This window comes from Haemorhous mexicanus, chromosome 7 (assembly GCF_027477595.1).
Source record: "Haemorhous mexicanus isolate bHaeMex1 chromosome 7, bHaeMex1.pri, whole genome shotgun sequence".
Classification (NCBI taxonomy): domain Eukaryota; kingdom Metazoa; phylum Chordata; class Aves; order Passeriformes; family Fringillidae; genus Haemorhous; species Haemorhous mexicanus.
The window spans coordinates 14,405,143-14,423,738 of NC_082347.1; the positions used below are offsets into that span (position 1 = coordinate 14,405,143).

At 43.0% G+C, this 18,596-nt stretch overlaps 1 protein-coding gene across 1 annotated transcript; it reads right to left on the reverse strand.

Annotated features, from left to right (window-relative positions):
* Positions 1–11,371: 11,371 nt before the first annotated feature.
* LOC132329557 (protein NDNF-like) lies at positions 11,372–18,366 on the reverse strand. The gene is made up of 4 exons (XM_059850763.1): positions 17,977–18,366; positions 15,741–15,936; positions 13,929–14,053; positions 11,372–12,957 (listed from the first exon to the last, which is right to left on the reverse strand). Exons 2-4 carry the CDS (start codon positions 15,926–15,928, stop codon positions 11,606–11,608), a joined length of 1,665 nt encoding a protein of 554 aa, XP_059706746.1. The 5' UTR covers positions 15,929–15,936; positions 17,977–18,366; the 3' UTR covers positions 11,372–11,605.
* Between the last annotated feature and the right edge of the window lie 230 nt (positions 18,367–18,596).

Below are 18,596 nucleotides of genomic sequence, written 5' to 3' on the forward strand. Positions count from 1 at the left end.
TTTACAGGTGGGTTAATATTGGAAATGCCAATGAATAGTGCCAGGTATTATTTGCTATGATAAGGAACAACAGTTTAGTTTTTATCTTGTGTTTGGGGGTAATACATCAGTCATGGACACTCAGATAGCATGGACAGAACAAATTTTCAGAATTACGTTTTGGATTTTTTGGGATCTTTCTACTATAGTAATAGAAATTTAGGCAGGTCCAAAATGTGATTTTTCACTTGTTTTCTTTCTTACAGTGCATTAACTAGATTGGGTTTGTGTTTTGTAAAAAATGCCTATTTTTACACTTGTAGCTCAGATACTACTCTTAAAAGCAGTATAATAGAGGAAGGATTAGTTAAATTGGTGATTTCTTTCAGTTTCATGCAAGTGAAACTTGAGCCATAAGGAAAAGATTGCATTTCTAGACTCTTACACATCTTTTGCCCGTGCAGTTACTTTAATGTTTAGTCTGTTCTAAGTATTTGGGGATCACTTTCCATAGATTTTGCTTACTTTTGTTGGAATGGACCAGTCTCCCTCGCAATCATTGTCTGGCTGGAAATCCTGAGGAAGAGGAGGTGGTTCTGGGGCTTTGTAGGGTTTTTACTCTCCCTTCACCAGTGTCGTGGTTTCTTTCAGGTTTTTTTTGCTCAGCCAGTGGCCTGTTAGGGATTCTCCAGCAGCCTCTACTCAGGCTCTACTCCCCCTAGAGCAAGCCAGAGCTCTGCAGTGTAGTGAATGGAATCTGCTCTGGCTTGAGCAACTCAACCCAAGAGGACCCAGGTCTGAGAAGTGCCTGCAGGGCTGTAAAGAGGAAAGCATCCCAGTCATTGGCTTGTCTATGCATAATTGGCATTTTGTATGTTTATTACCATAAACCTTGAACAGTCAGTCACTAGAAGCTAAATATAAAAGGACCTAAGCAGTGACTTTCAACATGCTGAATTCAAACATAAACACAGCATGAAATGACCTGTGGACCTTCACCTTCCTTGCAAGATGTGTGATTAAAACAAAAATTAACCCAGTAACATTCTTAACTTAGTGAGGAATATGCTGTTGTTGGCCTGGATTGACACACTGACCCAGTACAGTGAGAATAATCCCTGACAGTTTATATGGCTCTTAAGATGATGTCATAAATTTTAGTATGAATATGAAATATTGTTTAGTGTACAAATGGGTTCCTCATGTTTTTCCCTTAGAGGTTTTATGAATTCTGGTCCACTGTTGTGAATATATCATTGCTTTTCCATCTTGCTGTCAAGTAGAATGGCTGGAGATTCTATGATGCAGGCCTGGTATGAAAACACATTGTGTCCAGGGGTTTGGGGCTAAGGATTCCTGTGAGTAAGAGCATGGCACTGGACTCAGTTGCTTAGTCAGATGCATCAGCAATATGCATAATGTACCAGTGTCCTGGTGTTTATCCAGCTGGATCAGGATGTTGTCCTAAAAAGCAATCTGCATTTAATAGTTTAAGAAATTTCAACTGTTTGGTATATTTTTGTTTTGTTATATAAGAAAGATACATTTCTTTTCCTCTCTGACAAACGAAATAAGCTGTTGCTGGAGTTTTCTGTAGAGCTGGAAAGTAAATGTACCTCTAATAGTTTATGGTGGCTCGAAATCAGCGTTGGTAGAATGCCTAAAAATTCCTGCTTCCTGTTGAAAGTACATTCAGCACACTGGGACACATTTGTCTGGATGTGATCTCTGGGTCTAGTTTTTTTTATTTACACTAAATTTGCAGTGATTCCTGTTATTTCAAACCACATACACCCACACAGCTATGGTTACTTGGAATCTGTCTTTGACTGGAATATATCAGGAGTAATTAGGTTGGTATGCCATCTTTTGTTGATAATTAGAAACTCTTGGATCTGACACAAGAAGTTAACAAATTCCCTGTACTTAGCCATATGCTTTAGAAGTTCTTGCAACAGCAATTTTCAGGTCATTTGTCTGGCTAGAACTTGAGAAGAAACATATGGCTACTGCTTATGTCCTGCCTTATTATTCTTAAGAGTATTATTTCATAAACAGAAAAGAGCTCATTAGCTAGTAAATTATTCATAGACCTTGCTGGATTTGTACCAGATATGCACAGGGACTCTTGAAAGGGTCTTTTTTAACAGCCCACATTTGGAATTGTCTGGGCAGAGATATATTTTTCTTTTCAGTAAGACAAATAAAACCCCACAAAGCCATTCATCTCCGTTAAATCCAACTGTATGGCAATTTCATGTTAAATACTTCTCATGTAAGATTAAAAAACACTTGCAAAATCACGGCTGTAGCTGCAACTTGCATTCTGATGAATTGTGTATCACTTCTAGTAAGTAATTAAAGAGCTCATATGCATAGCAAAGAGGACTATATTTAATTAAGACTATCCCAGATCCGAGTTCCAATGGTCCTTCCTGGTAATGTTCAAATATTCTCTGGTGCCACCTAATGGTAAAATTTTCCACTTACTCTGGAGTGAGAATAAACAATGAGTGCCCACCACATTTATTGCTGCACTTAGGCCCATTGGGATCAGTGTTGTGGCCTGAATAAGCATGTCATAAAAAAGAGGCTCCTGACCCTAATTGCTTCCAGTCAAAACATTTCACTGCTAAAGGAAAAAGTGCAGTAAACCCTATAGTACTTCCTCTAACTGTTATAACTGAACTGGTTTTTAAAAGGTTTGGACACAAGCCTGAACCAAACCAACTAGAGCTTAAATCAAAGCTGTGTTCTGACAGTAACCCATAATTTCCTAAAAGCCAAATGCTGTTCACCCTTATTTTACTGGGAATCCAACGTTCAGGTTTGTGATATAGCTTTGTGTTTTGTATTTTTTTTCCCTGCATTTTTGCCAAAATGCTGCAGTTTCCAGGAAAGGGAGAGATGCCTCTCTGACTGTGGGAAATGCAGTAAGGATAGCAGTGAACAGTGCCCCTCACTTTCACCCTTTCCATAGCCCCTGGGTGTTGTGGATGGCTGCAGTGAGCACACCCCCAAGGGAAGGCAGGGTGCAGAAGGCCAGTCTCTTTACCTGCCCAAAGTAACCTTTAAGGCAGGTGGATCTGGCTCCTTTCTGTCTGCTGTAGGTAGATTTCTAGTTTCCCTTTTCAAATTTAATCTTTCTATTATTTTTTTTTTTTTCCATTTGCCTACCTTTAAATATGCTCTAGCAGTGGGAAGTGAGCATGCTTACAGTTCTACCTGGGGCCTTGCTATGACAGTTTACTTTCTTGTCTTGGAGTGGGTGAGGAACAGTTCTGTAAGGGAAGAAGTAGTAGCTTCCTGCTCCAAATAAAGTAAAAATGCACGTGAATAGTTAGCTCAGTTGGTTTGAGCCTGCTGCTAATGATGGCAAGGCTGTGTGTTCAATCTCTGTATGGGCCATTCACTTAAGGGTTGGACTCAATGATCCTTGTGGGTGTTTTCAGAATACTCTGTGGTAATTTATCTCAAGTCAGTAGGGAAAGAAACTGTAGTGAGGCAATAATAGATGTAATTCTATGATTCTTATAAGAAGCTGGTGGGAGGGACAGTGTACCCAAAAGATGTTGCAAAAGAACTACTTAAATGAGCTATTTCACAATCCTCTGGAAAAGAATGTTCGGTATGTTTTGACTGATCAATTCTGCTATCACACATATTCTGAATACCTGGTTTAGATGGAATTAATAGAGTTGAGGCAAATAAACAGCAATACCCTAGAGACAAGGAACATTTTTCTCCAAATAGCTGAAATATTAGGTTTGCTGCCAATTTCTGAGACTCAAAAGGCTATTGAATAACATAATTGTCAGTTATTCTAGTCAGAACTGTCTGTGCCCAACACAATGTGAGCTGCAGATTTCTACTCTCATGTCCTTTCTAGCACCAGACTTACAGTTCTGAATCACCTTTCCATTCCAATGTGGAGTCCTTTCTTCAAGAACAACCACCCTTGCAAATGAAAACCACTTAGTGGCTGGTAGTTGTGGTACTGCTTTTGGAGAAGTTTCATTTCCAAGTGAGCTGTTCTGCTTCTTAGCTATAGAATAGCTGTATTTTGGAGTTAGAATTGACTGTTTCTTTGTGGAAATTCCCTTTTGGGAGGAATAAAATAAAACACCTTTCTGCTTTCTCCTGGGTACTCTAGAAAACAATGCTATTGGGAATAAGTACATGTGAATAACATGGATGAAGTAGTCACTATGAAAGTGGCATTTTTTTCCCTTTGCATAAGCATGACTAGAGAGGAAAATATTGTGGGCCAAATTGTTTGCAGATGTAACTGTTGTGGTTTCATTGAGTTACAGGCAGATTTGAAAAGATTTTGTCCCAATAGGAGATAATATGTGCAAAACACTGCTGATGGTCTGGCCAATTTGTGGGTTCTCAGTCTGAGCTGAGAAACTGGCACACTGTTTTTGAAAATCTGGCTTTGAGGACTGTGCCATGTTACAAAAGCAGAGGGTTTGGCCCACATATGAAACTAACTGCCTGAATAGAAGTACTTTCTTTTTATTTTTTAGGCCAACCCAATAATAAAATTGTGTTTCCTTCCTTGAGTTGTAGATAAAGAAAAGAATCCTTTTCTGTGGGTGGATGGCTCTTGTCCTCAAAGGCACTTGTCACTGACTGTAGTGCTTAATATTGGCTCCCACTTTGGCTGGGATTCTTCTAGAGGGAAAAAAGGCCAAAGAATTCAAGTTAAAGCTTTCCACCATGTACAAAAAACATCTTAATCCTTCCTGTTTGTCATTGTAAGCAAACTGCTCTTGCTTTCAGGGTCTCTCATGATCTGCAGCTCCTAAGCCCCAGTCATGGGCAACTGTCAACTCCAAATGCTTTAAAGTCATGAACCTGGCCCCAAGTCATGACACTGAGGTACTGTTAAGCCAAGTAGCTCATGCTTAGGATCACTTTCTGTGTGTCAGGAATGGAGAAAGAAAAGAAAGAATTAACTCCCTAGTTGTGGGAGTTCAGTGGGTAGAAGCCTCAGGAGATGAGGCTTGTCAGCACTGCAGTCAATAGCAACAGTTCTGCTCTAACTCTCTGGTTGTGTTTGCAGCCTTGGGTGAGACAGATCATGCCCTAAGCTCAGAGTGGAGCTGCATTTAATCTCTTTAAAACTATCACCTGCCTTGACAAAAGGTGTGGGACCCTGCACTGGTATTTGCTATCTTTAAAACTGAAGTTTTTCTTATCCCTAGTACCACCTCAGCATTGCTGGCTAGTACCACTTTGGGTGTTGCTGGGCTGATTTTTGAACTATATTTCACAGAGGAAAATGAAAAGCAGGGAAGCTAGATTTTGACTATTTGCTTTGAGGCCATGTTTGGGTTTTGTGGTATTTTTCATGTAGCAGATATGTCAGATGTGAGATCCAGGTCTAACAGCACATTACCTTGACAGTGGACTCTGTGTGGTTATTTTCAGAGGCCTCTAAAGGAGACTCAGATTGAGTATTTCCTTAGGATCATAGTCTTGGGGCAGAAAACACACTGCATGCTGGGCTCTCCTATGAGTCACAGGCTAAAGGAATACTAGGGGCTTAGTGGGTTTATGTGCTGGCAGAGAACCCTGGAGACAGAAATTAATCAGTAGTGAAGCTCAATCAAATGTAATCTTCTTGCTGCTGGAAGGAGAATGAAAAAATTGCTGGTATCAGTTACCACCATGGTGCTGGTGCCTGGAAAATGCTGTGGGAAGAGCCAGGACTGATGTATCTCACTGGCAGCCCTTATCAAGGCTCCTGCAGAGTCCTTCTGAAAATGAAAGTCATTCCAGACAAATCTGTCCAGGCAAATAGGCTTCCTGTCCATAGTAGGCAACTTATAAAAATATGAGCTGGATGTAAAATGTGGAGCCAGGTTTGGCCCTTTGCTTCATTAGAAGCTTCTAACAAATTCAAATTTTACCTCGTTGCTCTCCGATTCTTTATGGTTTTCTTCTGCTTTCACCCTGACTCCTGGAGGTCTCCCTTCCTACTGAGTTCTGCTTTCAGAGCCAAATTCCATGGGAGAAACAATCTTTTTGAACCTGAGCTTCTGGGCCACCTTCTCAAAGCCCCTGTTGTGTCACTGATAGCAACATCTGCAAAAAGAAACAGCATCTCTGGCTCTTTGACTTGGTCCCTTCTGCTGTCAGCCCTGTCCTTGTTCACATGCTTTTGTAAACTGGAGGTGGAGAAGTAGAATTTCAGAGAGTTTTCCTCAATGCAAAAGCAGTATAGATCAGGGTCTGCAGGTTTTTTGAGGATGACTCCTGGCCCCTGTAAGCAAATCCTTAGTCTCTTATAGAAGCTACAAGGCTAGTGACCTAATTCCTCCCCCCAAAAAGGGCCCTGACAAACTGCAGTCTGTTTCCTGTGTGATGGGACATCCAGCTCCAGTGGGAGGTCAAGTCTCTAAATTTTGATGAGTCAGGGAAGTAATATTCCAGAGAAAGTCCCTCAGTACGAGGGCACTACAGGAGAAGAGATGGGGTGCCTGGGATGGGAACTTGCTGAGCAGATTGCACTTGAACTAAGGCTCCCCACCTGAATATGATGAAATCTGACTGTCCTCAGTACCACAGTGTTTGTTTTATATGAGCTTTAGCCCGTTAGTGATTGGTTTGACATCTCAGAAGCAGTGGGAGTACTGGTGTTTCGGTCCTTTTAGCAAGTGCTTGTCTCTTACTGTTCCTCGTCTGTTAGATTTTACACACTTTATTTTAACAAAAATCCCTCAAGCTTAGATGTAAAAGTCTAAAAGAAAATAAACTGTGAGCTCTTTGGATTTTTTTATTCTATCTGTTCCTCTTAGTAATCTTACCAGAAAGATGCTTGACTTGTTAAATTTGCTGAAATATTTGTTGCCGATAAGCCTTATCGAGCACACTCTGTGCTCCTTCTGCAGCCGGGGAGTGCCCTCTGGTGTTTGCAGTTCTGGTGGCAGCGCGGTGCTCCGTGCGCTGCCCGGGATGCGCTGCCCGGGATGCCCCGGGCCCATCCTCGACTTACATCACGTTTCTGGGGAGAGGAATGCATTGCAGCATTGAGACACATTCGTTGTTTGCCTCTTCTGGTAAATTGATCTACTTTTTTACAATGCTGTTGTTTAATATCCCTTGGCAGGCTTGTCCAGGAAATCCCTGTTGCTGTGCAAGGGAAGAACACTGGCCTGGCTTTGTTACACTGTTGGTGTCTCAGTCCTGCATGGGCAGAAGAGAGAACACTGATGAGCAGCCACACATTGTTTGTTCCCCTTCTGCCCCCAAACCCACCATCTATTTTGTTTTGCCTGGCTGGTTGTTTTGCTGAATGACTACTCAGCTGCCAAGCCATCCATTTTTCTCTAAATGCCAGAGAGCTTCAGCTGCTCTAACAGCACCTGAAAGCCTTTGGCATTTTGAGGTCACTGGTCTGTACTTGCTGTCAATGCTAATACTGTTTGATTTTCAATATTAGATTTTATGCCTTGTGCAAAGCTGCATGTGGCCAGGATGTTTAACTGCAGTGTCCATGGCTCATAAATTCTTAACCCACAAAACCCAACAGGGAATAGTAAGGAAGCCCAAAATGAGGGTGGTGTGTGTGCATGTAAACCAACACTTCAGCTCTGTGTCTTTCAAAGCAAATAGTGAGCAGAATTTTGCCTCTGCACCATACGCCAAAGCAGGAAGAATGTTTTAACATGTTGTTTAAGTTAGAAGGCTTCCAACTGGGAAAGCATCAGCCAGAAAAAGAAATTGCGAGAGACAAAGTTGAAATTAAGCTATTTTTATTTTTCTTTTAAAGCTGTGAATGCATCCCTGAATGTGAGCAGATAGGGAATAATTTATTAAACTACCAGGTCCAAATTTATTGGCAAACTCAAAGTAACATGGAATGAATAAATGGGCTGTTACATACAGGAAAGAAGAAAGGAATGAACAATATAGATGATTTTTGCTGTCAGTTAAATATTAACTCATAAATGTCATTAGTCCATGAACCCAGTGTCTAAACCTCTACACTGCTTTTGGACAGCAGTATCTTGCCAAGTGTATAAATTAAACAAGCAGTTGTTGCTGACTTGGGTCACATTTCTAAGTCCCTATCAGTAGCAGTTCTGTGAAGCACTGAAAGGTGATGCTGAAGAGCCCCTCATTGTTCTGGTTTGTGCCCAGCAGCAACACATAGTGGTAAACTTAGTGCTTAAATGTTTAAACTTAAATGCTCTGTTATTTCACTGTTTCACATACCAGCACTTCATTTTGCCAGTTCTAGTTTTCATTTGTGAGACTGAGCCCACTGGAAAAGTGGATGTGGAGTTAAACCTGTTTTCTCTTATTTTCCTGCTCTGCTTTTGGTACCCTGACCCTCACTTCCCATGTGCAGGGGATGTCATGGCAGTGGGAGCAATTCTGTAAAAATTGGGAGGAGAAGCATGGCCTTTGGTCTCAGCTGTGACAGGACTTGACATACATTATCCAGGGAAAATACTTTGGCCTGATAATCATGTTGATAACTTACTTTAAATGATACACAAGACCAAGACATTGCTCTAAAATCTTTTCCATTAAGAGATCTGTCTGCACTTCTGGCATGACTCAGATTGAGCAGGGATGGGAAGCACATGGGAAGAGCTGATGGCTGCTTAGGACAGGCTGAGCTGAAGGCATTGAGCCTCTCTAAAAAATTGAGCAGAAAGGACTGCAGAAAGCGTGGAGAAAGGAGAAAAGGATTGGGAAATGCTTTTGGTCAGACATGGCCTAGCAGGCCAGGACTAGTCAAAATGGAAGGAGGGGAAAAGGAAAGATGGAAGATGAAAGTTGGAAGTAAAAGGACTTGTGGGTGCTGAAGAAGGGGAGCTGTGCACATAAGCAGCTGCCTGTGTAGGGGAGGAAAGGGCACCAAGTGTGTAATGCAGCACCTTTGGTTTTGCCTTTGAAAATTTCAGGGCAGCACTGAGCCCCAGCTCAAACCTCAGGAGCAGGGTCAGGGCATGAGTGAGTTGAGTACAGGTTTGCAGCCTGGTGCACACAGGCACAATCACAGTGGAAAGATCAGTGGAGAGGAATATTCCCTGCTGCTCCTGGGCTCTGTTACAGAGCATGGCTGGCTGCCCACATGAGCAAAGTGGGCTGCTGCCTGGAGGGCAGGTACCTGCTCTGCTTGTGTCAGAGGTGATGGGGTTTGACAGGACAGCATGTTCCTCTCTACAGCCGAGCTCTCTGCTGAGTGCATGGTCCTTGGCTGATGGAGGGCCTGGTGTGTGTGGGGGAGAGCTCCTCCTGTGGGTGAGGGACTGGCATCAGCCCCCCCAGCAGCACCAGTGGTCCCTGGGCTGCAGGACCAGTGAGTTGTGCTCTTCAGAGCTCCCACTGGGCTCTGCCTCAGCCAGTCCTCTGCATGGGGAAATGGCCAGGGGAGTAAAGAGCAGCTGGTGAATCTGGGAAGAAGAGACTCTCCTGGCTCTTTTCCAAGTCCCTCTGAAATAGCTGCTGTCCTCCAAACCTGGACTCCTTCCTTACAGGTTCTTAACTGTCAGTTATCTTGGTGCAACACTGAGCCTTTACCTCTGTGCCACCTTTGACTGCTCAGCTCTCTGCCCTCTTTCAGACACTCTTTCTACCCCTTCCTCACCTCTCTTAACTACAACCTTAAACCAGGATGCTACTGAGAAGCCCAAGGCCAGTTCCATTGTAAAAAACCTACTTTAGTAGAAACACTGGTGCTGGTCAAGGTGCCAATGTATCTTCTTCCAAAAGAATTTTTTTGTGGCATTTCTGCATAGAGGGCAAAAGCAAGGGTTCATGCTCTGCCAGACTGAGGGCAGGGATTAAGAATATATTGTATCTGCAGTTAGACAGATCTTCCTGTTCCTCTATTATAGTTATGGTTGTTATTACAGTCAGTTGTAGGGCATTTGAGTGAAATTCATCCACAATATAAGTGCCTGAAATTGAGAAGGAAGGCAGAAAACATTGAGATTTCCAAGCAGAGATGACCTCTGTTGCTCTCTGAGCTCAGACTATTTTTGGCAGGAGGCAGATGAAGCGAGGGCCTGCCTTGGAATGAAGGCAGAGCAGCTGCCAGCCCCTGTAATTAGCCAAAAGGCTGTGGAGTGTGGACAGGAGGCTGCAGAGCACGTGGCTCCTGCTGTGGCACTGCTCAGTCCGGAGCAGTGCCTGCAGGAATGCAAAGCCCAGCCAAGCCCAGCCACTGCAGCTGATCCCTGGGGAGGCCTGAGCCCCTCATCTGGGGCTGAGCAGTCACAGAGTGCCTTGGACAGCGAGCACAGGGCTGAGAGTCTTTGGAGCAGGAAGCACAACCCCCATCCAGCACACAGGACTGATTCTGTCCTTACCAAGGGCCTCCAAACATGCTTGGATGGAATAATTGCTCAGAGTAAACTGGGACTTTGATGACCCTGAATTGCAAGAGAATGACTCAAATACACAATAATGGATTTATTAATTTATGTGTTTAGTGTAATTGTAGAAGAAAAAGAATTACTACAGGCAAGATTTCTCTGGCACCCTCTTGCTTAGTGAAGCTATTGTGTCTCTTTATCTGTAAATTCCAGGCCTGCCAAGAGCCTACACACAAAATATTTTCTACTGATAATTGAAAATGAACCTAGGGGAGTTTATGAAGATTTAATTTTCTTTTTTTTTTTTTTACACTGTCTCGTATCATGTATGGAAGGTAATCAAGGAAACAAGACAACTGAAATATGTTTGTCAGATTTTTTTACTACAAATATTTTCCTTCCATAATATTTAGTAGGAAAGCCACATTTAATTTTTCTCAAAGCAATGCAGTAATTGATATAGGCTGGCTTAAGGATGCAAAGAATGGATATATTACAGTCAGAAATCACAGACTCATAGACATGTGCTCGATATCAGGGGCTATAGATGATAAATTTTTCCATGGCAAGATTCCTCAATTGCTGCTTTCCTCCGTGGGCAGTAGCACAGCAGTGTATTTATACCCTGCTGAGAAAAGCCAGATCCAGGGCCAGTTCCTGGCTTGAATTTTGTCTGTTTCTAACCAAGCACAGTATCTCTGTAGGAATGAAACCAAGCAAGCATGCAGGTAATAGGGGAAGATGTAGTTGAGCCTGCTCTACTCAATGTGTGGAGCTATATATCAGTTCCACTGCTTTTTCAATTTCTTTTTGTTTCCTTTCTTGTTCAAGCAGTGAGGAATCTGTTTCTCAAGAGCAGTCTGATTTGTGAGGTCTCTCAGTTCCTCGTTAGCTGTACGAGTTACAGAAAGTGGAAAACTCTCCAGGACTTGGGAATTGATGTGTGCTTCGTGTGAGGCATTTCCCCACCACTTCTGTGCTGGATTTCAGCAACATTTTAGGTAACCAGTCTATTTCCCATGGGTGCTCTTGGGCTATTTTATTTCCATGTGTATGAGTGCTTCACAACTCTATTTTTCATGTTTGAATGAGACAAGGAAAGAAAAAACACACCCACCTTACACAGGAGAGAAGATGTGTAATCATCTAAGATGTGTTTTGCTGTAGAATCATATAGTTTTACATTTTTTGTCAGCACAGTTCAAACTGCAGGGGCTCTGACTTGGATTGGGGTAGATTTCGATACTACCTGCATTCACTCACTTCAAAACTTTCATTCAAAACTTTCAACATTTTTTCCTGGTCTTCACAACTTTGCTGTGATATCTGACAGGGATGCCAGATGGCCCAAAGAGATAAACATCAAACAAGTAGAGTGTCCCTGCCTCCAGCCCTTTGATGGTCTCTGTGGTGACGGCTCGCTGGAGGTTTAGGTCATAGAAGTACTTGCACAGCACTTTCTCTGATTTGTGCCGAGATTCAGGCCCAGAGCACCTGTCTGCACTCTGCAGCTCCCTCCAGATCTGATCCTCCTCAATCCTTTTTCTGTACACACAGTACTTGCTCTCCTCTTGTGTTCCCAGCCAGGCAATGGTCACAGACCTGCATGTTCTCAGTTTACTGAAGGATTTGATTTTTAAGCTCTCTGGAAGAAGTGGGAATAAGGGCTTGTGGAAATGGGGGGATGCCAGTACCTTCACAGAAGAGTTAGATTCCTCTGTGGACCTCAGCTGCACCGAATAGGTGTCCAGCAGCTTTCCCTTCAGGGAGAAATACCTCAGCCCAGAGAGGTTTTCTGATGCCACTGTTTTGCCGTTCCTTGTTATGTGAACCCGTATTTGACCCCGACACAACTGAAAGGTGAAGTGGATTTTCTTATGCCTTGCCTGGTACTGCAGACTGTAGAATTTCTGCTTTTTCCCATCCAGGACCACATGAATCACTTTGCCATCTTTCAGCTCTGTCACCTTGGGCTCAGGTTCTTCCAGGGTCCGGGCGAATGTCCCGGTGTATGCGGCGCTGGCGTTTGTGAGGAGGTTGACAATAAAAACATCAAAGTAATACTGAGTGCTGGGGCTGAGGTTGGGCACTGTGTAGGTGTTCTTGGTGCCCATGCACACCTGCCTGACTTCCCCACTGCTCACTTTGTTGATGATGCTCAGTTCACTATTGGACAATATCATCACCTGCTGTGGCTCCAGAAGGTATGGGGAGAGGGACAGAGCTACCGTGGCTGGCAGCTTCATTCCAGAAGATCTGATGGCTGTCTCAGCAGCACACAAGCTCTTGTAGTTGTGCTTTTCATTAACTAGGAGGCAGTACTGGATGCCCTCCCTGTGCTGCAGGACAGAAGGGCTGTGCTTCCAGGCCAGAGTCACCGTTGTGTGGCCGATGCCAATGACATCGATGCGTGGATCCCCCGGGAGCTCCGGGTAGAGGTGCCCAGACGTGGTGTCAGTTGTGAGGTACACGGTGATGTGTGTGTCCCTCTCCGTGGACAGGAACTCCAGCAGGTAAAGGGCAGAATGGGAAGACATTCCCATGTAAGTCTCTACAGAATTTCCCTTGTAGTTGAAGATAGTGGACACCATGCTTGAAGCCTTGTGAGATTTGGAGACCTCTTGTGCATCATGGTCTCCTGCAGGCAAAAGGCAGACTTGTGAAATAAAGCACATCATGCAAGTTTTACTGTTAGTGAACATTATATTTTCTTCTTGAAAGCAGCAATTATAACTAAAAATATGTTTTAGTAAAAATATGTTGTTACTGGCAATTTATTAAATTAAAATTTGAGGAGCTTTTATTTTAGCCGTGCAGCTGTAGAATTATGTTTTCAAAAATACTGTAATTATGAAACCACAACTTGCAAAAGCTTGGCTTGTATCGTGCCTGATGCCCTTACAATTTTCTTCTTTTATTTGCTCTCTCTAAGGGTACTTTAAGGAGACTCATTATTTCTATGAGAGGTTTTTTCCTTTGGATTAGTTTTAGCCCATTGTCTCATGAAGAGGCAAAACTTATCAATTCAAAGGTGTGTTATTTAAACTCCTCAGTCAGGTGTACCTGCTTGACAGGTCAGAACTTGTTAATGGCAGCTTTTAGATTTTTACTTTGAAAAATGATTTTAAAAAATCATGCAAGAGAAAGGAATTGTCTTTAAGGCAATACAGTAGCCACTGCCATGGTAGATGTGGCAAGAATAAATGGCTAAATCTTCTCTGCTTCATGTGGGGAACAAATAGTTGTCTCAAGTGACCTAAGCCACAGAAAAATAACTGAGGCAGCAGAGGGAAATTTGGCCCAGTCAAAGAGTTTATGAAGTTGGTCTGTTTGTGCAGCCTGGAAGACCTGCTGTTGTTCACAAATATCAACCTTAGATAGAGATATTTTAGTATCTAATCCTTAATTTACTTGTGTTGAGGGCAAGATCTGATGGGTTTCCATGTTTTACCCATGGAGGCAGGTTCAGTCCGTGGCAGTGTTGTTCCCTCCTTTAAAAAAGGAGGGAACCACAAAATGTTTAGGCTTGTGGGAAATCTCCTGTAACACAGTTATCCATGAGTAACTTGTGCTTTCTTTGCCTCTGCTTAGGCAGCCTGAAGGCCTTACCTGGTGCTGCTTTTCCAGGTGGAGACTTGTACACAAGTATGCTCCACTCAATGGGAACATCACAGGGAGTCACTGTTAGTGAGAAAGGGGCAAGGGCCCTGCCCTCTTCCAAAACAAAGTAGTACCTGCAAATGTGAATAGAAATAGAGGCAATGCATCAGGGAATTCAGGTTTGCCCAAAACTCCCTGTAATCAGCCATTCTGGCATGGGTCACTTTGCTCTGGGTAGAAATGACTGTTCTCTGAGGTGCAGCCACACAAAGGGATGATGAGTGTCTGCAGTTTTCAGCTGTGGGAAGAAAACAGGCTGTGGGGTATTTTTTTTTTTTTTTGATCCACATGTATTTGCTGAAAGATTTGTCCACTTAAGGCAATATTTTTCCCTCTGAATTTTTTTTCCACGCTTTAGGTGAACATTGTATCTCACCCTTAGCTGGTTGTTTTGGATGATGGATGTGATTTAGCTGACTGCCTTCTCCATAACCACCTGCTGCTAGTTCTGCCTTGATTGCCTTTGTGTCAGAGGCTGCTATGCATGAGCACCACAAAGTGAAATCAGTCTCTTTGGTCAGGTTTTGATTCCTGTCTTGGAAAAGCCCAACCTGCTGTCTTGCTCTGTTTTATTTCTGTTGGTTTTATACAGGCTGTATAACGTTTGGACTTGGTCATACAAATGTTTGGATTTGGGTGCCTCTCTCTGCACTTCAATGAAGGCAATTGGCAATCCAAGGGTTGGTTTGTTGTTCACCACTGAGACAAGCAGTCACTATGGATAGACCCTGTCAGCCTGGAGGTGTGGCTTACTTTCAGGGTATGGCTCCTAGGCCAAAGTGGAGCTTCCCCGGAATCAGTTCCACATTCTTGAGTCTTTTACTCTCAGCCAAAACTTGTCCTCGCTTGTCTTCCTCTTTGGATGACTGTGGTTCAGAAGAACCTTCCTGACCATGCTAAACTACTTCCTAATTGCAGTTTTAGTGTTGTGCCACAAGAGCATAGAAAACTCCCTTTTCAGTGCTTCAATACCCCTGCTCTTTCTTGTGAGCATGGCCACATTATGTAACATGTGCCATGTTCCAGTTTTTCTGTGCCATGCACATCAAGGCTGAGCAGTCTGGCTCACCCTCTGCTCCATGACCACTCGAGTATGTGTCAAAATCTGTATTTGCTGGGCTCTGTCCAAAGTGCATCTCTTCCCAAACAAGCAGATTGATCTTTGCTACCCACATGCAGTGCCAGTTGTAATATCTAGATCACCTACATACCTGGGTATGGCAGAAGGCTTTGCAGATATTTTGGGAAGGTGAAGAATGTGGTATTTTCACATGCAAAGCACTTCTGATCTTAGCAATTTGTAGTGCCATTCAGCAAAACCACTTTTAGTGTGCAAGACAGTGGCAGATTTCCTGATAAGATGTCTGTGCAGCTATTCTATTGATTTTTGGGGTAGTGAATTTGCTAGGTAAAATGTTTGTATCTCACCATGAATGTAGGATAGCTGCTGTCTGCAGAGTTGAAGCTGGGCTGTTTGTGACAGAGCTGTTTGCTGCTGGAGCCCACCCATCCTGTATCAGTTCTGCTGCTCCTCTGGCAGCACAGAAAGCTGCTGAAATGTGTACAGGAATCTAAATTTCATCTCAGGGGTTCATTCCAGATTCTGGCCCGTGTAATGACCCTTGAGGAATGGGGCATTTTTCTGGCATTTCAGTGTGCACTGATAGAGCCCTGCAGGTGCACAGGGATTCTTGGCTTATCCTGGTAGTGTGCAATTCCCTGTGACACGGGGATGTATCTGAGAATAGGATTTGCTCTTACCTTTTGGGTATATCCTTCAGCAGGTGAATGGTAGTTTCCTTACCATCTGCAAGTATCAGGGAGTGGTAGAAGTTGAAGAGATGGCTCTTGAAGCTCTGTTGGGAGGTGGTGGTGGGTGCTTTCATAGAATAGCACAAGCAAGTTGCCGTGAAAAGATGGAGAGGAAGATAAAACCAGAACGAGGACATCCTCAGTCCTGCAAAGTGGGGTGACAAAAGTGAACAGAAATGGCTGTCATAGGGAAGAAAGTAATGTGACTCCTTCTGTCCCTTTCCTGGTATTTGTTAAAATCCCAGCCAGCCAGGCATTCAAATAGTGCAAGTCTCCATTTTGCTGGATTCTTTAAAGTTCACAGAAATATTCCTCTGAAAATCCCTCAGCAAAGATTTAATTGCAGAAACTGCTATGAAGTCTTTGATTAGAGGAAAAAAAAAAGTAGCCAATGCAGCACAAGTGTGACATTACAATTATGCAAAAAATCTTTTTACTGCTATCAGAATGAGTGGAAAATTACATTTAAAAGACTTTTTCTAGTTTGTGAAGTTCACTTAGTAAATTACAGGGCTGAGTTATTTGTAATGGAACTGTCCCTTTAAAACTTTCAGGAGGTCTTTGTGTCCCAAACTGTGCTTCTGCTGCTCTGTCAGAGATCACTGAATTTTTATTTTGTCCACTGGGACAGTAGGCATGTGTAGATAAGAGGATCATTGTAACTCATCCAGAGCTGTGTAAGATACTGTTTGGTCAAAGGTGGAGAATCTTGGATAAGAATCCCTGAACTGGTGCTTCGATTTTAAGCTCTGTGGATCTCATTTGGAAGAAGGCTTTATCACTGTAGGGCAGTAATCTTGTTCTTAGATTTTTGTGTTGCTTATCATTCTCACACATGCATCACTTCCAGCCTGTCTCAGCATTTGCTGCTCACTGGAACTGTAACAACTGTCGTGTATTCACTCTGGCAAGAGATTTTTAAAAAAAATCACTTATGTCCTATTTTTCAGCAGGCCTTATTATCAGCTTGGAATCTATGAAAGAAAAGTACAAAACCAGTCCCCAGCAAATACTGATATTACTTAAACTGCTGTGTGCATTGCCCAGAGCTACACAGAGAAGGAGGCTCCAGTAAGGACAGGAAACTTTGGCAGTGCACTTTGTGCAGTTATTGATTATAACTTATGGCTCCTTTGTCTGCCACGTTCAGTTTCAGAAAGTATGAAAGTGGAAGGGGCAGAGACCTTCAATACAGGTGCCAGCTGTAGCTCAGGGATTTGGAAAGCAGAGGGAGCTCTGTGTGCAAGATCCCTTTTTGGAGGAAGAAGTCGCCTATTGCATCTTACAAGAGGCAAGGAACAAAGATCCTGGTTAAATCTAATTATTGGCTAGTGAGGGGAGAAAGCATGCAAGACAAAGGCTCAGTTCTTTGTCATTTTCATTTCTTTCTGAGATCAGCTCTTTCCCCATAGTGCCTGTAAAAGTGTGGAAGATTTTAGGCAGTCAAATGTCTAGTTCAGCACACCCACTGTCAATTGCAGTTAAAGTGACTTTATAAAAGGACCCCTTCCTTTTTAAATCCATTTCAAACATAAATTTAAATACAGCACTGAAGACATCTGTAGGTTTTATGTACAAAATCTCTGATTCCCATAGTCAAGCACATCCTTAGTATCAATGAGATGATTATGGAAATTATGGTTACCAGGTCATCTGAATGTCCCTCTCAACAGCCAGAAAAAGTTGATTTATCTCTGCCTGCTTGTACTATTTTGGCACTTCGTTGAATGCAGGCTTAAACAACCATCTGAACAAGTTGAAAGAATAGATAAGATTTCCATATCAATTCCATTTTAATGCTCTTATAATAGAGCTTTTCCTTATGACTCTGAGCCACTTTGCCACTTGGTTATTCCTCTAGTCTAATTATAGCTTTCAGATTTAAAATAGAACCCCAAATATTTTGCTTTACCTTCGACAGTGGAATCTGAGTTGCTCTGTGCTTTGGAGAGGATTTTAAAAAAGTCTTTCTGCTGCTTAAATGACAGGATCTTGCAAACCACACTGATACCACAGCAGCTCAGCTTTTCTTGTCCAGGAAAACAAACAAACCAAGTGATCAACAAACCTATAATCAGCTTATCCCAAAGAGAGCATCATCCCAAAGGCTATTTTCACTCAATTACACAAACAAGATATTCTCAGACTATTGGAAATATGTTACACAAAAAAACCCTGTACTTACCTATTTTGTTCCTGGCTAGATGATCCTCAGACCACTTGCTTTCTTTGCCAAAAAAGCAGAAAAGAACAGAGACTTTTCAGATCTCTGTAGGCAGATGAAAATCAAAACTGTGCAACCAGTTTAACAGGACAGAACTGATTTTTCCATATGGCTCCTGAACAGACATAGCAACTGAAATGCTTGCGGTCCTTCACGAAAAGTAAAAAAAAAGAAACCCAAAAGCCACCATGGGATTTTGGTGCTTTCTTCAGTTGGGTGTTTTCAGAGGTTGTTTTAAACTTGCCCAGCTGTGCAATCTCCCAAGTGCTGATTGCTGTCCCCTCAGTTCCTGGGGCTGTGCTGCCTGCAGAGCCCAGGAGCTGCTCCTGCACCGAGTGTCAGCCAGGCTGCTCCTGCAGCCTAATCCAGCACTGCCTGCCCGGGGAGCAGCTCTGTGAGCAGGGGGGGTGATGGAGAGAGGAGCAAACACTGTTAACCCTTGTCAGCCCTTAATCCAAGCCAGCCAGGGGTGCCCCAGTCTGCTCTAGAGATCTGCTTTTGTGTTAGCAGAGTGATAGCCCTCCCAAGGAGTGAGTGATCTCCTTGCCCTCAGCTCTGCAGGAGCTCCAGGTAATTCCAGG